Here is a 19,720-nt window from a genome sequence, read left to right as displayed (position 1 = left end):
ATGAAATACAAGTAAGGAAGGAATTTGAATTCTGAACTAAGTCATGGAGAACCCATAATAAAAGGAGGACTGGTGGTGAGTCCCCCTGCCATTTATAAGTAGAATTAAGACCAAAGTGCCAGGGCAATTAAAGTTGCAGAAGAGAACGTAAATATTATGAACTCTGACAAAGTTAAAATAATATAATTATCAAAAAAAACCCTGAAAATGAAGAAGGATGAGGACTAATTGGAGAGGAGCTAATCACGTCAAATTGCACGACAGGGAGTTAATGAACACTGTCTGAAATTAAAACATGGAGCTAATGCATCCAGCTTTTTAATGGTATTCACAATCTTTTGTTCTTAACCATGAAAGATAAGCTTTTTAAAAAAAAAATTCTTGTGGTGAAGAAATATTTAAGTTCCGCAGTTCTTTCCAATTTATTTCAGATTTTTTCTTCTAGTAAATTACATATAAGATATTAATTATGAATAGCATGTATGCCTTTCTACATACTTATCCTTTTATTTGTGCCTAAGTATACTTAGATAACTGTGATGATGTTCACTATATGTTAACAATTTTTTTGTGTGTGTAAAGAGTTTGAAATGATTTGTGTTTTTTAAACTTGAATAAAGACTATATTAAATACGGTAAAATAATAAATTTCATCTGTATTAAACATCTAAATGTAATATGATAATGATGATAATGATTATAGAAACCTGCAGATATCTATTTGCATGAATGGGTTTGTATGGGAGAAAGAAACCTCCAGAGATGTGCCAAGATACCTGAAAGAGAGAGGGTCGGGAGATTAGCATGTTGTGTAACCAGGAAAGAGGTTTGCTGAGCTGGTTTGGCCCCATGGCTTTGTGTCTGAACTCTATAAAGAAGAATTGAACACAGGTCAAAAACTCGTTGTAACCAAGAACTGAGTGAGCATCAGAGCTCTGAAGTCAAGTGAAATGACCTGGCATGAAGAGGAGAGCAGAGCCTTACTCACAGCTCTGCTAACACAGGAATCCTAAAGAACACGAACTTCTTTGCTTTGCTGTGGAGTTACTGGAATTGGAATTATCTGGAAGCAGTTCCCCTGGCACAACTATCAGTCTGTCTTGTGGGATGCTGGGATCAGGAGCAGTGGTGAGGTACCATCTTAACTAAGCATGCTTGAACAGGGAAAAATAAATAAGAGAACTTGTTTGGCTAATATCAGATGAAGCTGGGTTATGCTTGAAGTTCTAGAGAACTGCATGATGCACACTTTTCTTGTAAGAATCAGTGAAAGGGGGGTAATTTAACCCCCTCAGTCCTCCCTTTTGAACTCATGACACCTTGGGAAACATATTCTAACTACATTAAAAAAAAAAGCCTGGTGATTACATGTCCTAATTTCCTGATATTTCAAAGATTTTAACCTAATGTTAGACCATGTGCATTGAAAATTGATTCAGAATGTTATCATTAGTATCATCTACGTAACGTAACCCCAAATTCCATATCTTTCATATTTTTCGTATCTGAAGAAAATTATATATTTAACTTCACAAATGTTCAGTGAGTATGTGCTCCCTTAGAATAATGGTAATTTTGAAAGATGCATTGAATTCTAAGATATTTCAGACATAGAATATAATATGTTTTTATGTACAACACTGATATGAGGGACCACTTAGAAAAGGTTGATTATTATAAAAGCATGCAATGAACAATAATAGAACTTCAAATAATTTTAGAAATTTGATGGTAGGGGCAGGGTGTCAGTTAGCTTGTAGAGTAGAAACAGCTCATGGTTTCTTAGGTTAGGAGATGCGATGTGTGTGTCTGTGGGCAACTCATTTTCTGACCAACAGAAATCTTTCTATTTCCTATACTTTTCCATGTGTAGGATTAAGTACCTACCTAAACAGAAAGTAACTTTCAATGAGAAACTTCTTCATTTCAGAGTAGAATACTGCTAAATATAAAGAAGGCAACCCACTGGCATTGCTGCAGGAAAAGACAAAGACATGCACATACATGCACACACATAAAATCAAAATTGCAGGAAAAAAATCTGCACAAATCAAAAGTGTCGTACATAGTAGTATTTTTCTCAGCTTAATCGAATCTTTGTAAGTACCTTTCAAATTTAATAGATTTCCTCACCTTAGATCTACAGAAATTTTGACACTTTATCCTAAAAATATTTGAATATCTGAAAATATATGGAAAGATTGAAACGTATAACAGATTGTTTTTTATTTAAAATCTCATTTCTACTAGTATTATCAAATTTTTTTATTCTTTCTTAACATAAGAACTAAGTATTTTGACAAGTTTCTACCAAACTGACTTTACTAATGAGTAAACTAGGACTCAGGGAAATTGTGTCTGGCTTTTTAAAACTATGAATAGGCTTTATGGTAGAGAATGAACAGCTGTGTGCATTCATGGACATGAGAATCCTCATGTGGGAACTGCTTATAAAAGATATATTTTTCTCTTTATTTTAAATATTATTTTTGTAGTGTATATGTAGAGAAATTTTCAAAGAATAAATGAGTCCCCTTCTTTTCGTGTTCTCAAACCAGACCTCCTGTCCGACTGCTGCTGGAACTTGCGCCCACCTGCCTGTGCTCTGCCACCCTTTGTGGTTACTGAGAGGCAAAGGATAATGAGAGGAGACGTGGGAAGGACAAACAACAGGCCTGGGATGTGAGAAGGAGCATACAGATTTCAACCAACACAGTGGGTTTGGGAAATGCTTGTGAACTTGAGAGTGCAAACTTTCCCAGGGATAAAGATTAGGAAGCCCAACTGCCACCACCTCACACCTCAATGCTATAAAATCAGTGGACTCTTTCTCATTTGGTCCGTAGATGGAGTGAACACACGTCGCGGCTTCCCTGGAGAATTCTAGTTTACACCTATTGTTATACTCTTAAAAATGAAGGTAAATTCTATAACCCACCTGCTGGCAGAGAGCTTCATAATCCTTCTCTAAATTGTATTCCCAGGCAGCCACTCCGTCTATAATGGCTTTGAAGATAAATTTTTATCTGCTGTACCTGGACTTATCAATAGGATGCATTTTCAAAGAAATTTCTGCCTATGATTACTCTCATCTTCCTATGTTAAGTGATTTCTTGATTTCCATGTATAAGTTTTCATTTCTTCAAATATTAAACTGTTTAATAGTGCCAAACACAAGAAGGAAACAGTAAACAATTGAGTGCTGGTGACTTCCATTCAGAGGGAAGTCACTAACTTTCAGTTTTCATAAAGATAACATCAAAAACACCAAACAAACTTTTTATTTTAAGTTTCATCAGTTTTTATAGTTTAATCATGTAAGGTCAGGTATTCGTACATATGTCTATTGTGTTATTCATCTGATTAAAATCCAGAAAGTAAAGTAATCTCGATATAAAATTTCTCATACCCAGAGTAGCAGTCAATATTGTATATTAGCAAAGCTTTGCAGGTTCACATAGAAAAAAATAAAGTTTAAAGTCAATATAATTATCCTAACTAGAATTTTTATTAAAAAGAATCCTCTGTTCTGTTTTCACTTTGATATTTAAGAGAAAAAATAGCTTTGAAGCAAATTATCGAATTATGGTTTACCATGCAACTCATTTGCTAATCTATTATATTGGTAATATTAAAACATTATTCTAGTCTAAAATAGACTTTCATATTTACGAAATAAGGTTAATAATCTTTCTACATTTTATATAATAAGCTTCCCAATTCTGTCCTAATGTAGTTATTTCCACACATACACACATATCCCAGGGGAATCCCTAACAGATTTGAAAGATTCTAATTAGATTTTGACATACCCAAGAATACTTACTACCGTTTAAGAAGTAGCACACTTAAGCCAAAATGAGCAATGTCTAAACTAATCTTTTGATTTTTAGTGTGTTGTTGCTAAGTGATAAAACACACATAGCACACACACACATACAGACATACATTTGAAAGGATAAATATTCTTACTTGTTTAAATAATATAGATCCAGAAATAAATTTAATTTCTATACTAAAACTTTTTGTCATCTCTTTTAGAAAATGCACGTCCATTAAAGCTGAAAAGGTTTATAATATACTGAATTAAAATCGTTTATTCAAGTCAATGCTTCTTGCAAAAATTACTTGAGATGTATCAAATGCCCCTTTTGGAATTACTATAACTGTGGATTTTTAACTTCCATTGAAACTAAAGGGGCAAATTTTATAAACTAACAAAAGCAACACTGCAGTTTAATTCAAAATGGTTCTCTAAGCAGTCAATTTGAAACTAACCTTCTCCACTGGTTTTTCAATTGTTCCATTGTTTCGATTTCTTTAAATAACTCTTTAGCTTAAGGAAACTAAATACGTACTGAAGAGAAAAGGGGTTCTGTTCTTCTATTTCAAGCTAAAACATAACCTCTAAATTAACTTTTACAGTAAGCCAAAGCCAGTATCACATACCTTTCGGGAATGAATTTCTTTCACATACAATGGAAGGAGAAACTCAGATATACCTTCAAGTCGGATTCCCTTCTTGGTGACTCTCAGATTTCCCATACCATCCTACAAGCAATGAAATATAGTTCACTTTTAGGTTAATTAGAGAATGAATAACTGGCCATAATTTTCTTAGGCCCAAATTGTGAAAACAGTAAGCTCAAATCAGTGATGATTCAAGGAAAATGAGAGATTGAATCTACTTAATGAATGATGGCAGCACTTTGCATGCATATAGAGGGCTCTGTTTAAAATGAACAGGAAAAGAGGAGTATAAAGACTTGATATCTTCTTCCAGCTCTATCAGAGACTAGGATCTATCTATGAATAAATCCTGTACCTTCTTCATGCATCAGCCAGTCTAACTATTTATTTGGTATAATGATACTTGCTACCTGACTACTGGAAACAACTTTGTTTGCAGAGAGATCTAACAACATTTTTACATTACAGTTATACACATATTTCTACAATATTCAAATAGTCATCTTTGTATAATAATTTCAACAAGTAATTAATTATTGTCTAGTATATATCAGCATAGTGTTCCAGTATTCAAATCGTGAGTAAAGCATATGTCCTCTCCTTTAGAAAACAACATTCAGTTAGGAGGCTAAAACAAGTACACAAATAACGTTTATGAGACAGAATAAAATAAATAAGAAATAAATAAGAAATAAGAAATAAGAACAGAGTGCTAATGGGAATTAAAGAAAAGAGATTTCAAATCTGGTAAGAGAGTCAACCATTTCTCATGGAAGAGACTGACTATGATAAAAGCCTTAAGAATGTGGAGTTTCAACATGAGATGTCATAGACAAAGGAACAAAATGAACATTCTGGTGACATTTAGGAAATAGCATGCCGTCCAATTTGGCTAATCTGTGGAATATTGTAAGTGAAAACTACTGGGAGTATGCTTTGAGGCCAGAGAAAGGAAAGACATGAATGCAAAGTTAAGGAGTGTTTACTTACGTCAGCCTAAAATAGAAGAAACATACAAAGTTCTTAAATAGCTCAATGGCTTGTAATGATCAGATTTAAGCTTTAAGATTAATCTGGTAGAAGTACTATATAAGGCTAACTGACAGAGTATAAGTAATAATGCACAACTAGCTAATAAATGTGAGCAGTATGGTGGAAGAACATCCTACAAGAACTAATTTTATCCAGAGATGCTAAAAGTGGGGCATTTACGATTAATCCAAGGTTTCACAACTATGACTAAATAAGGAAATGTAGTGATTTTTTAACTCGGAATAGTGAATTTGTAGGCTAAATGCCAAATATAAATTCAGCTTTGAACTTTCTAACTTTGAGGTACCATTGAAAAATTCAGATATTTATCCATCTGTAGAAAGTGGGTTGGGGAGTGACAATTGCTTAAGGCATGCTTGAATCTATTATGGTGGATGAACAAGTCCCATGTGGAAAGATGTGTATAAAACCAAGCAGAATCTCTTAGACAATGACTAGGTCTGTGGGTTGGAAAGAGATATTTTATACATTCCAGGAGGCTATGATCAGTCTAAGAAGAAAGCCAAGAGATTATGATGGCCCCAGCCTCTAGCCCTTTCCCCCTGCAAAAGAAAAGAAAGCCAATGAAGTAGAATTTTGAGTAAGAATTGAAGGATCTTTTTTAAGTTAGACAAGGAAAATAGCTACCAAGACATTTTGAGGTGGAGAGCTCTCAGTCTTTTCACGGAAGGAGAAAACAATGGATTCTGGTTGAATTAAACTTAGGATAGGATGAAGGAATTCATTTCTTGAGGCTCAAACTTAAAGCTGACACCAAAAATGCCTAATAGGGAGCCAACTAAAAATAAAAAAATAAATATGAGAATTTCAAGCATCACTGAAGACTTATTCTGATGAGAAAATAGGCCTACTTTTGTTGGGATGACAGTTTCTCAGTTTCTCTGAGACAGAGCTGGTTTACACTAGTTTTATAATATCCTCTTTCACTCTCAAAAGTGAAAAGTGTCTCTGATTAAGACATTAATTACACGGTCACCGGTTCGCTGGCTCTAATTAGTGTGGTTTTGCAACATTATACATATCTAGGAACAGACACAGTCAGAATGAACAATGAGAGAGACTCAAAACTGACGATTTGCTAGAGAGAAATGGCAGCAAGTCATAAGGATGTGGTGTTCTAAAGTAGCAAAAAATGATGCTCCTCAAACGGCTGACCATTATTTTTCCCCTTGGGTAGAGACAAGTAAAGCGTGAACAGCAATGTTGGGATGCAAAAATAGTACAGGATCAAAGAATCACAGTTGATGATAAATTAATGATTGAGTTCAATAGGAGTTAAGAAACGTGAAAAACGTTAAAGACAAATTTATCATCAGAAAATGGAACCTCAGATTTTGAGATCTTGAAGGTGGGAAAATGACAGACATGATGAGGCCTAAAAAACACTCAAGCAGTGGTGGCAAAAGTAGAGTGGAGAAAAGAACTCTATAATTCAGCAAGCCAAGACTACTAAAACATATCAAGCGATACTTGGCTTTAAAACATTATTTTGTCCAGGGGAATATTCTTGACTACATCTCACACAGTGACTGTCCATATATATTCTCAAACTCCTGCCAGAAGGAAATGTTCTGAAGTGTTCCCCATGAAGTTGCTATGGAAACATCTAATGCAACTGTTAGACTAGCTCAGGGCAATAGAAACAAATTCTACCATAAACGTAACTCCCAGTTCAACATTACTCTTAAAAAATGTTTTCATAAGATGGTTAGAAATAAAGAACTGGACATACAAAGTTGTGTGTGCTATTATTTATGCTATACGCCTATTTAATTTTGGAAAGTTTTGAATCTTAAGCTCGATGTTTTCTTCTTATATTTTCTATATAATATATAATTTGGGGCATATAAATAATTAAATTTCATTTAAACTAGGTGAAATAGAATTCCCCTGTGTAAATGTAGGACTGTTATAGTATTGAGTTGTGAATCTCACTCCACTATGTCCATTTGTCTCTCCTTTAATTTCTCCCGTTTTGTATTAAAAAATAAATTTTCAAGTTTTTCCATATTATCTATATGTAGTTATAAAATACATAATGCTGTATAACATATATTCTTATATAATCAGCCTGAGCCTCATGTTCATGCACCAAGTCCACTAATAATTTATGAGATGATGAAATAATCTGCTTTCCCTTCTGCAGGAGCATTAGAAAGTGATTTATTCCTACTATCACTATACGTTCTTGATTCACTACATTCTTGGTCCCTTCAACATCTAAAAGGGAGAAAATAATTTCTGGATTTGCTGTTAAGATACCATTGCCAAAACACCAGAAAGTAACAGAATCTAATGCACCCATGGCCCAGGCTCCAATCTTGGCTCAGCCAACTTCTTACTGTATAAGCTTGAACCACTTAACTAATCTCTTTGCTGCTTAATTTTGTCATCTATAAAAGGAATAATAAAAAAATTTATGTTATTTGTTTATTGAAAGGATTTCCTGAGGATGTAAAGAGCTTAAAATAATTCCTAACGTATGCAGAAGTACTGAATAGTTTTAACCATTATTAACATTTTATTAAAAATAATTTAAATTTTTGTCTCATGATTATTATAAAAATTCATATTGTTTATGTTAGAGGTATTATTTTTGAACTTCAGTAAACTTTACATCAAGTTCTATCATCATTACAATTACCATGCTTTTATTCATCATCTAGTAATCTCACAAATCATTTACCTGCTTTTCATGGACAATATAGTGTTATTTTAGAAGGGACTGTGGAGTCAGACAGCTTGGATTTGAAACTTGACCATTATTTACTAACTGTTGACTTTAGCATGTTGTTTAATCTGTCTAAATCTAAAATGATTTTCTATAAACATCGGAAATTATAAGTATTCCTCATAGAGCTGTTGTGATAATTTAACAAGGTAATATGTGAATCACCTGTTACTAGATCTGGCATATTTTTGATGAACATTTCCTTTACTTGTAGTTTACTTAAAATTAATAATTTACTATCAAATATAATTAATCTCTAACCAAAACAATCACCCTCTCCCATTTTCACTTCTTCTTTTCCATTCCCAATGGCAGTTTTGAAGTTCAAGTCTACTTCATCTCCAACCTGGCAAACGCCTCTGTTAAAAAGAAAACCACACACCCAAAATGGCATCACGTGTGCTAAAGCCCATGATACCAAACATAGACTTAACACTTGATCTAATTGCAGTTCCAACCCCTCCCAGAAACGTAATTTTAATAGGCCAGTCTGAAATTTTCTGATCAGCACCAATGAGTTAATCTGTCACATGGGCCCTCTCCATCCCTCAGAGGAAGAAGAGGCAATACGCATGATAAAAACCTTGGCTTTCCCTTTCCCCAAGAGGAGATGGCCGAATCTAAAAACAATTCTTTCTGTTCTTTTGCCAGTAGCTCCCCTGCCCCACCCTCCTGCCTATAAAAACCTTCTATTTTGTACAACCCCTCAGATCGCCCTTCTACTTGCTAGATGAGATGCTGCCCGATTCACGAATCACTTAATAAAGCTAATTAGATCTTCAGATTTACTTGGTTGAATTTTGTTTATTAACATCAAATTTACACTGTTTGGAGTGTAAGCTTACATTTTGTTTACATTGTTATTTTATGGAATTACTCCTTACTGTTGCTCAAAAACCCACAACATCACCGCAGCCCTTGGATTATAGATCTATGTCCTTCATTTTGAATATTTAGTGTGCTTTCTAAATAATCCATTGAACATTATCATTTTCATGTTAAGGAGAAATATCACAAAACAATCTCTTCTACTGTAGCCCCACCTTCTTCTTTAGAATGATTTTCACAACCCTATAAGTGTCTCCTGTAATCCTTTATTTTTCAGATTTTTTGCTCTTTGCTCGTCATCATCCACCTTTCCCTCGGGTAAACTGTACTGCTAGCATTTCTCAGGAAAGCTCTCTGTTTTGCCATTTGAGTTTCTTGATTCATGTATTTTATTTGTTTGAACTGATCTTCACTCCTATCTCTTCTAATATTTTTACCCATCATTCAAGGCCCAGTTCAAAGAAAGCCATGGTTCATATCTTAGCCAGAAATAACTTTTCTCTCTACTCTGTATTTCCAAAATGCTATATTTGTATTTCTTATAAAATGTATCCTATTCTGATTCTAGTTTTAGTTAACTGTGTACATATTTTTACCTTTTCTTAAAATGTATATGATGGGCTGGCCCGGTGGTGTAGTGGTTAAGTTTGTATACTCCACTTTGGTGGCCCGGGGTTCGCAGGTTAGGATCCTGGGCATGGACCTACACATTGCTCTTCAAGCCATGCTGTGGTGGCATCTCACATACAAAATAGAGGCAGATTGGCACAGATGTTAGCTCAGGGCCAATCTTCCTCACCAAAAAAAAAAAAAAAAGTATGTATGATCTTATTTATCTATGTATTTACTCCCTCTTCTAGCATAGTTCTTCCAACAGTGGTTTTCATAGAGTATGTGGTCATTAAATGCTTGATTATTTAATTGATCAGTAGAATTTAGATCTTTACTTGATAAAAAATAAAACAAAAAATTAAACTGATATCCTTGTAAAAATCATGCTAGTATCAAAATTCATAGAATCTCCATTTAGAAACTTCAAGCAGGGCCAGCCCCGTGGCTTAGCGGTTAAGTGCTCGCGCTCCGCTGCTGGCGGCCTGGGTTAGGATCCCTGGCGCGCACCGACACACCGCTTCTCCAGCCATGCTGAGGCCGCGTCCCACATACAGCAACTAGAAAGATGTGCAGCTATGACATACAACTATCTACTGGTGCTTTGGGGGAAAAAATAAATAAATAAAAATTAAAAAAAAAAAGAAAAAGAAACTTCAAGCAATCTTTATTATATTTTTTCATGCATTTGATTTTATGCATAAGCTGCAGGATACTTTATTGAGAAATATTCTTTTTGGAATTTATTATGAGAGACTGACTCTAATATAAATCATAGATGTGAATGTAAACAAAGAAAATATTTAGAGCCATGTCATCATAAATTTAAAATCCACGCTCATAACTTTGCAATGATCTGACCCTAGTTCTCTCTGTCCTCATGCGAAGTTCTTTATAACCTTTAGTTGTCTGGTATTAGAAGGTTATTTAGTTGGCGGCTACCCTCCGGATTTGAATTACTCCTTGACAGGCAAATGTAATTGTCAAAGTAATAAGCATGTTGACGTGGAATTGAGAAAAATTTTAAAAATTGATGTGATCATTAAGTAATATAGAAACTCTAGTGTATGATTAATTATTTAAAGAAACTTTTCAAAGAAAGTTGAAGGAATCCAGTAGCCAGGAGATAATTAAATATAGATTTTAGACATTTTTTTCTGGTTAAATTAAAACCAAACACAAATTTCTTCCAAATTACTAGCATCATATATTTCAAAAGAAATTGATTAGGAAGGAAGGTTAATACATATTATTTATGGCTTTGATTATTTAATGATATTCATTCTGTACTTAAATTTGCATGAGGAAATGACCTTAAAAAGGCAATTTAGAGACAAATTAGAACCTGGTATGGTGGTTATTTGTGAGATCTTAGAAATTAAATGTTTTTAACAAAGTAGAGAAACATATGGGGAAATGGAAGTATTAGATTGTTTAAATATAATTACAAATGACTTTTAACTGTTTTTTTTTTGTTATTTATTCTTTACAGTATGCTAAATGAATAAAAAATCCATTTAATTTCCAACTCCTAATTAAAGAAGAGGAAATTATCTTTAAAATACCCAAACATTTTCTTATTCTTACCTGTTTTATGCTGATGTTATTTATAATTTATAATGAGCTGTTTTCCCCAAGTAAAAGAGAAAGAACACACAAAACATAAGTTGACAGCCTGCTTTATATGTGTATTTTTACTATGTTATCTGCTGTGAGCCTGTATTTTATTTTCATTTTAATTGGCCTTCCTTATTCCTGCCTATTATTAGAAAATAAACTCTACAGTGAGAAGAATTGATAGATCTAGGAATTTGACCCCTAATTCAGCTTCTATAGAAACATCTTTAGAGATTTTGTTAATAACATAACTTTTATCACCTGGAGCAGCATTTTTTTTGTGTGTGTGAGGAGGATCCGCCCTGAGCTAACATCTGCCAATCCTCCTCTTTTTGCTGAGGAAGACTGGCCCTGGGCTAACATCCGTGCCCATCCTCCTTCACTTTATATGGGACGCCGCCACAGTATGGTTTGACAAGTGGTGCGTCGGTGCGCACTCAGGATCCGAACCGGCGAACCCCGGGCCGCCGCAGCAGACCGCACGCACTTAACCGCTTGCGCCACCAGGCTGGCCCCTGGGGCAGCATTTTTTACCTTTGTTCTTAGCCAATAGTTTTTCAAAGCTCATAATTTGTATATCCCTGATTGCCAGAGTTGTAAAAACGTTTTAAATATATTCATACATTAAGTAAGACAATAAACATTGCACTTTGTATCTCTTATTTGTATTGGTGTTCTTTTAGCTATGTGAATGATTTTTAAAAAGCATAATAAAATAAAACTCAATTTGTTTTCCAAATTTTCCTCTACTTGTAATACAATTCCTTGACAAATCTTTCCTTCTTTCTCTAGCAATCCACATATCACTAGCCTCCTAGAACCTATGTAATTGCTTAATAACAAACTCATCAGAATGAAAATATGCCGAAACAAAATAAAACCAAAAACAAAAATATATTAATCTGACATGGCAGATATGATCACAATTATGCAGCAAATGGAAAAACAAATAGATGTGTTGAATAAATCCAGTGAGACTACATATAAGGAATCAGCAATATATATTTTTGGTATATACATAAACATTTCCTTAAAATAATGGAGAATAGATCATAGTTATATTTATATGGAAAACAGATCATATAGGAACATTTGGAATACATAAGCATTTTATGTTCAATATTCTTGAAAAAAAGTGTTTTCCTATAGGACATCTCTTGGAATCACCATCAGGAAAAAATTATTGGTGTGGCTCAGTCTAGTAATCTAATATTCATTGTATGATACAACTTTAAATGAGCCTAGAAGCACCAGCATTATGCCACCTTAACTTGAAATTAAGGTTACACCCTGAGAATGTGATAAACAACTGTGGCAGGAGACAGACACTTGCTAATGAACAGTGCTATGGGAAAACCAAGCATGCTGCTAAAAACAAATCATATTTCTCCATGGTAAATGGAGACAACTGCAAAGAAGCTCCGGCATTGGACTTAAAGAAAATAATAAATAACGAATTAATAATAATGCTATGTACCCTCAAGACTGTCATCTGTAAATGGGAGACTGAGGAACATCCATGTTTTAATCTTTGTAACAAGGTTATAAAGCCTAAAGCTTCACTGGAGCACGCCTGTCTTCCCAAACATACTTAATAGAATATCAGAATTATAATAAACCTGGTGAAAAAAAGAGTTCAGTTTTCAAATAAATTTAGGAAACCATTGCATGTTATATTCCCACTCAGAGATTCATAATGCATATTAGCATACTAAACACTGAGGAGCCTGGAGTAAAGAAACACATTTGCTTTGTTCCATATAGTGTTCCCCAAACATTTCATCCAATGGGTCCCCCACTCACTCTGCCGCGTTTTGGAATAAGTGAAATAATGGCACTTTGCATACACTGTGGGAATACTGGTCTAATCACATATTTTATAAACTCTGAAGGAAGACCTATTAAAAATGATGTGCCTTGTTTAGCGCAAAGGCTCAAAAAGAGGTGATTAAAGAGTTAAAAGCTACCATGTCTCTACAAATATTTATTGAGAGCCTATGTATAGTACCACCAAAATCTGTTAGTAATTTGGCTTCCCAGTTATCTTTAAATACTAGAGAGAATATGCTGAACACTGCTAGGAATCTAGTCTGCTTCAAAGATGGAACTTCTTCTCAGTAAGAAGTGAGAAAGAGAGATAATGCTGAGCACTTCTCTGGTTTTTGCATTTGACATTCGTTAGTTTTTATAAGCATAAATTAGTTCCTAAAAGGAAGATCCCTTCTTGCTTGGAATAAAATTACATTTCTGGACCTGTAAATTAAGGTACGGCAACTCCACAAAGGTAGACCTCGTGGTAAGGGCTTATCTAACAATTCCTTCCAAATTTCCAAGACAGTATCTTTAATTTCCACTCTTAACTATAAAACTAACCATAATACCTTCGTTCCTAGAGAACTCTAGTAGATACTAAGCCAATGGCATATCAGAACAACCTTGTAAAATAGACACATTATTTTCCTCATATTATTTAAAACACACAAGAAAGAGGTTAAGTGGATTTTATGCAGCTACTAAGTTACTCAACCAGAAGTTCATCCTCTCATTTTTAGTTATTTTAGTCTACTATAAGAATGGGAAATGTACATCAATTTATTTTATTATGTAACTCCAGTAGGGTCACTCTAATATTTTTCATTATTATTCCTGAGTTAATTTGTATCCTCCTCTTCTTTCTTAAATTTTTTGCCCTTTCTAAATAAACTTTCCTTCTCTAACTGACTTAATTTGCCAGCACATATTCCTCCTTTGGCTCAGACGCACATCACGATATTCGAAAGAAAGAGTTCTGGTAAGACAAAACTCTAGTTCCGAATGATTATAAAGTTCGCCCTGAAAATGAAGCCCTCAGAACAAATTATTGATATTTTTACAGACTTAGATCATTTTAAAGGAATCTTAAAACCATATCTTCTGTAAAGAAAAAATTCACCAATTCACATTCTTCCTATGAACTGCTTTGTAATTACTCTCATCATATAAAACCAAGTTGTGTATGTGTGTCTGTGTCTGTATTTAGAAGAGATGAGTTGGACAGGAGGGGTAGGTAAAATTTATTTGTAGAACTTAAAATTGTAGATGTCTTACTGGCCTGAAACTGAGGGAATACTAGGTAAATATCATTAGAGATACAACAGAAACCCCATGAAGACACAGGTGAGCCTGCTGATTCTCTCTGTGGGACTAGGTAGTGGGACTATTGATAAGAGTTCTCTGACTTTGGGTTGCTTTACGGTTCACAAATCTTCTAAACCTCAGGCAGTCTGGCATGTGCCATATTGAGTTTATAAAGCTATAGCATTTGGCTTCTTAACCTAAAGAAGTCCCTTAGGTTTTTAATATCTAAAAATTCTTCTCATCATCAAGGAGAAATTTTCATGAAGAAACTAAATGGGTCATTTTTCAGCTGAATCTTAAATGACCCTATAAGTTTCCTTGAAGGATACTATAGATTTCCATCTATTTCAGCCTTGGATTTTGAGGATGGATTATTTTTTTCTAAAACATATAGTCTAACATCACTTCTTTAATATAAGTTCCATTACAGATACTAGTAACAACCATTCATTTGGAAAATATTTAACATGAGGTTTCTTTTTTTTTTTACATTTTATCTATTATACTTTATTATAGTTCCAAACGGTATGCTTTCCAAGTTTTGTTTATTTCTTTGTCATATCACAGACAGATATCGGCCTGTGATGGAATCCTTCTTCCTGTGGGAACTGCCTCCTTCCCCCTTCACCAACCCCTTCTCAACAATGTGATTGCCATAGAAACTGCTATTTCCTTACCTGGGTCTGATATGCTTACCACAGATGATTCAAACAAGTGTCAAGAACTAAACCTAAACTAGACCTATCAGATACTTTTACTAGTATACCTTGAACTCAAAATTAAGAACAACAAGCAATTAAACAATCTCTCTTTGAATGTAAACCTAGGAGTTAACTGTGACCATACTTTAAGTTATAAACCAGAATAAGCCTTGGTTAAGAGAGGGCAGAGAGGATAAAGGAGGCTAACTCCACCTGGTGAACATATCCCTGCTTCTAGTCGTTCCCAAGGCCCAGATGCATAACTATCCTTCCCAGATGGTGTTGTTTTTTCCAACACCTCCTTGAGTATCATGATCCCAGATATTCCCTTTTTCTTTCTCTCTCTTTCCTAAACTACTTCCCAGGTTAGTATGAGAACAATTGAAACCATTCCAACAGATTGCCTGATCTATATATTCACACTCCTTTTGGTGACTGCATCTACTTCCATGGCTAAAATTCTTTTAGTTAAATCAAGCCCCTCCCACTAGAGCTTCGTATATCCTGCTCCCTCTCTCCATCACTCTTCCTTCTTCATTTGGTTATCTCTGTTTCAGTTGTTTTTGTATAGCAACTCAAAAGTATCTTACTGAAGGCATCTTCCCATACAAGCTCAGAACTCTCCTCTTTATGAGTCACAGCATCATACACATTTCCTTTAAGAACCTTATCAGTTTGTGCCAGTTGGTTCTCTTTTTGTGTTAACATTTGATTATACCCACCATCAGATTGTAAGCTTATTGCAGGTAGGTACCACATTGATTCCAAATCAATGTGCTCATCATTGAGTCCACAATTTCTTACAACCCAAATTTGTCTTTTGAATTCTAGACAAGGGTATTCAATTACTTACTACCTACTACTTCCTGGAATATCACAGGCATTTCAAACCAAGCATGTTGTAAACAAAAGTGATAATCTCTTAATTTGAACAGCTTCTTATGGTGTGTTCCTTATCTCAAAGAATTATCATCCCTATTTAGTAGAAATCTGTAGCTCATCCTGGCCTCCTCAGTCCTGCTTCTCATAATGGATCAGTCACCAAGTCCTATCCACTTGCCTTCGTCCTAGCATTGCTCTGGCACACAGTGTTATGAGCTGTGCAGAGAGCCCTTAAATGAAGGACCTATTGCCCCAACTGCTGAAAGGGCTGTGTGTGGGTAATCTTCAGCTATAAGCCCCTTTAGGGATTGTCCTAGTCCCCTGAAACCTCTGAGCCTCTTGAAGTAGGCCATGCTTCTCAATTTAGGGCTAGAACTCTCCATTTGATTGAGTGAAGACATACAGAGGCTTTTCTCACAAAAGCCCACATATGTCCCTCTTCGGATTTGCCCTCATCTACTCTCCTGGCCACTATCTGTATAAGTAGGGTTTAGCTGCAGCATAAACCAGATGTGATAAGGAGAAAGGTAGTGGCAAGATCTAGCCAGCATGTACCGGCAGGAGAAGGGCAATTGATTTCTGAGGATGCTTGATCTAGTAGTCAGAACATAAAGTTGGATTTGGGATATAGAATTTTACATCTGGAAAGGCCTCCTGAAGATCGTGAACACTCATTACTAGGATGGCTCCTAGAAGCATGGAAAAAGCAATGACTCATGTTAAGTAACCCAGCACCCAGATTTTCAGGGCAGATGGTAGAAGAAAGGACTAAACATCTCAGGGAAGTGAATATGCTAAAGTGGATGAACTATATAAGGTTAGAAAACCCATCAAATAACTATGATCTATGGAAGGTCCAGGGGATACACATTTGCCAAGGCTATCGGAAATCATTGGTGACAGGGATACAAGATTCACCAAGAAGTTCAGTGGTAGCTCTGCTCTGTAGGTGAGGGCTTATGGAGACCATTATAGAACTAGGCTCACTCATAGCAATGGAGATAACAGGGCCCTGAATCAATAAAGGCCAAATAGTAGGAAGCCAGGTGAACACAATTATGGTAATGAGAGGTCAGATAAGAGGGGCAACAGGGACACAACCCACACATTTTTATGGAGATGGATAATAAATCTTGGTGGCCACAGAGGCAAAAATGATGATTAAGCAACAAGTGTACTATTCAATTTGTAGCATCAAAACAAATCAAGGATGGACGAACAGCAGCCTAAAGGCACTTGCCCAATAAATAAGTCATGATTCTTTACCCAATTTTGGCCATGAGTCAATTTTTTGACACAAAATCCATTGACCTCTCTCGCCCAATTTTGATAGTAAACAGACAAGTATAGTTGCTTTAATCTGAGACCCCTAAGAAATGACGATTTTAGTCACACCACCAGGGAAGCCACCAAGTCCGGCAGAAATCAGGTCCCAATTCCATGAAGGACTTGCCCCAACTTTGGGACCACCAATGGTAGAAAACCTTTAGCTATCAGTCTTGTCAGGAAATGTCTTAGCTGCAAAGAGCCATCTTGTCCAAAATCATATCCCCACTCCCCAGGATGGCTTACATGACCTACTGATCCATGCGAGGATATAAAGGCCCAGCCATCATATCCCCACTCTGGATAATTCTCAGGATTATTCTAGCTTCAGAGCTCCCCGTGGGGTCAGGCAAGACTGCCATTCCTCTGCATCACAATTTGACTTCTCTCCTCTCTCTGTTCAATCCTGCTCCGTTGATATAATATTATTATCTAGATTATTGAGAAATCTTTTTATCAAAATGCAATCAACTCCGTGATACTTTTTAAATTAAAATTAAATTAAAAGTTGAATTAAAACTCAGGGCAAGAGTAAGACTGATGCTAAAAATGAAAGTGAACTATAATCTATATTAGAGAAATCAGTACATTAATATATCTGCGAGGTCGGAAGAAAAGTAGGATAAAATGATATTCATATTGACAACTCAAACATATGATCATTTTTTCCTCCAGAGAGTGCTCTAGTAAGGTACCATCAGCAACAGTAAAGCTCTTTCAACTTTAATGCCTGCACTGCAAGCTTTCCTCCATGATAATTCAATTATCACAGACTTTCTTAAAATATTTGATTGCAAACAACAGTGGTTTTGTGTAATTACTCAGGTCCAGACAAATAATGCAGATCTAGGCTAGTTTCTACCTACCTGGAAGCCAGAGAAGGAACATCTCTTCTCCAAAAGAATATTAAATCAAAATTTTGAAAATGGCTGCTTAGAATTGTTGTTTTCCAAATTTTTAAACACACACATGTTTAGAAAACTTTTAATAGATAAAATACGATGTCTGGTGTGATATTGGTTAAGAAGTTACTGTAGGTAATGGCTTCACTATCCATCCTCTTTCTAGCTTTTAGTACAAAATTCAGAATCATGGCCAATGTTTTCTTTTTCTTCCACATAATGAATCAATTGCATGTCTTATGAATATGTTGGAGGATAGGCTTGTGTAGTGTCTTTGTTTGTGTGTGGGGGGTGGGGGGGAGCATGTTTGTCCTTGGACAAAATCTAAGCTCCCATCTCTGTAAAAATGGGTGAGTAAAATATAGTGTGTGCACTCCATGGCTTATCATGCAGCCACGTGCAGCAAATGAGTAGATGTACACCTAGCAATAGTACTTAAAAAATAAAACGTAAGAAATAGAATAATATTTATATAAATTAAAAATGTGTGCATAACACAGATGAAATCTACTTGTCAGAACACACAGTAATAAAATGATCACAAAAGAATATGCAATTGACTATAAAGAGAGAACAAGTGCTGATAATGAAGATGGGAATGGAGATATAAATAAAAAGAATGAAAGAATAAATGAATGAATAAACAACAAATAGTAAACAACAAGTGAGAGAATTTGCAGAGACCAATGATGTAATGATGAAAATGCTCCATAAATTGATGGGCATAATTATCTCAATCTTCTGCATCTGAATTTAAAAACAAAGGAAAATCTGTGCAGAATGGTCAATTCTATCTATTCCCCTTTGTCTATCTTACTGCTATTGTTTTAATTCAGTTTGTTTTTTTTTTACTTTTTCCCTATACTATGAAATCAGTTTCCTAAATGTTCTCATTATCATTAATGTATCCAATTAAAATGCTTTTTCATATTGTTGATGCTCCTATCCTCTTAAAAAGCAAATTTTATTTTATCGGAGTCCAAGGATAAACTTAACCTGAAAATGCCTGTCTTATTCTGGTGAGTTATGATCCAATAACAATAACAGTTTTATTGTTTCACAAATATTCTCGTAACGTATCCTATTCCATTTTTCTTTGCTTCCACAACAACTATTCTTTTTTCATTCAAGTATTTATTGCAATACATTATAATTCACTGTTTACTGAAAACTCTCTCCCTGTGGTCTGACTTATTGAAAGAAGGTATTATGTCTTCTGAGTTGGAAAAAACACTTCTGTGTTTTTCCTTTGCCCCTATATTCACAATACTTTTGACATTAGATGTGTGGGTTTTCCACACATCAAGCAATTCTCTGAGACTTGAGCTGGATGTCCTAGAATTTAACTCACTTCTGATGGTATTTACTCAGACATAGATTCCACAGGTTAAGGGTTCAGTCTCATGAGACTGCCCCCCTCCCCATTTCAGATGCCAATTGCAAGTCCAGGTTATTACCTGTGCTTTTCACCAACCAGCTGTAAA

At 35.0% G+C, this 19,720-nt stretch overlaps 1 protein-coding gene across 1 annotated transcript in view; it reads right to left on the bottom strand.

Annotated features, from left to right (window-relative positions):
• Nucleotides 1-19,720, bottom strand: part of SGCZ (sarcoglycan zeta) — a 187,572-nt gene that overhangs the window by 135,089 nt on the left and 32,763 nt on the right. Inside the window, exons 2-3 of the mRNA XM_087418255.1 lie at nucleotides 5,461-5,466; nucleotides 4,450-4,551 (exon numbers count right to left, since the gene is read on the bottom strand). Of these exons, the coding sequence (XP_087274381.1) occupies nucleotides 4,450-4,551; nucleotides 5,461-5,466 (108 nt within the window). The remainder of the gene's footprint in view (nucleotides 1-4,449; nucleotides 4,552-5,460; nucleotides 5,467-19,720) is intronic.

This window comes from Ceratotherium simum, chromosome 28, assembly GCF_057802395.1.
Source record: "Ceratotherium simum simum isolate JZ-2026a chromosome 28, ASM5780239v1, whole genome shotgun sequence".
NCBI lineage: Eukaryota > Metazoa > Chordata > Mammalia > Perissodactyla > Rhinocerotidae > Ceratotherium > Ceratotherium simum.
The sequence above is the reverse complement of the archived record's forward strand: the minus strand, read 5'-3'. Positions and strand labels throughout refer to the sequence as shown.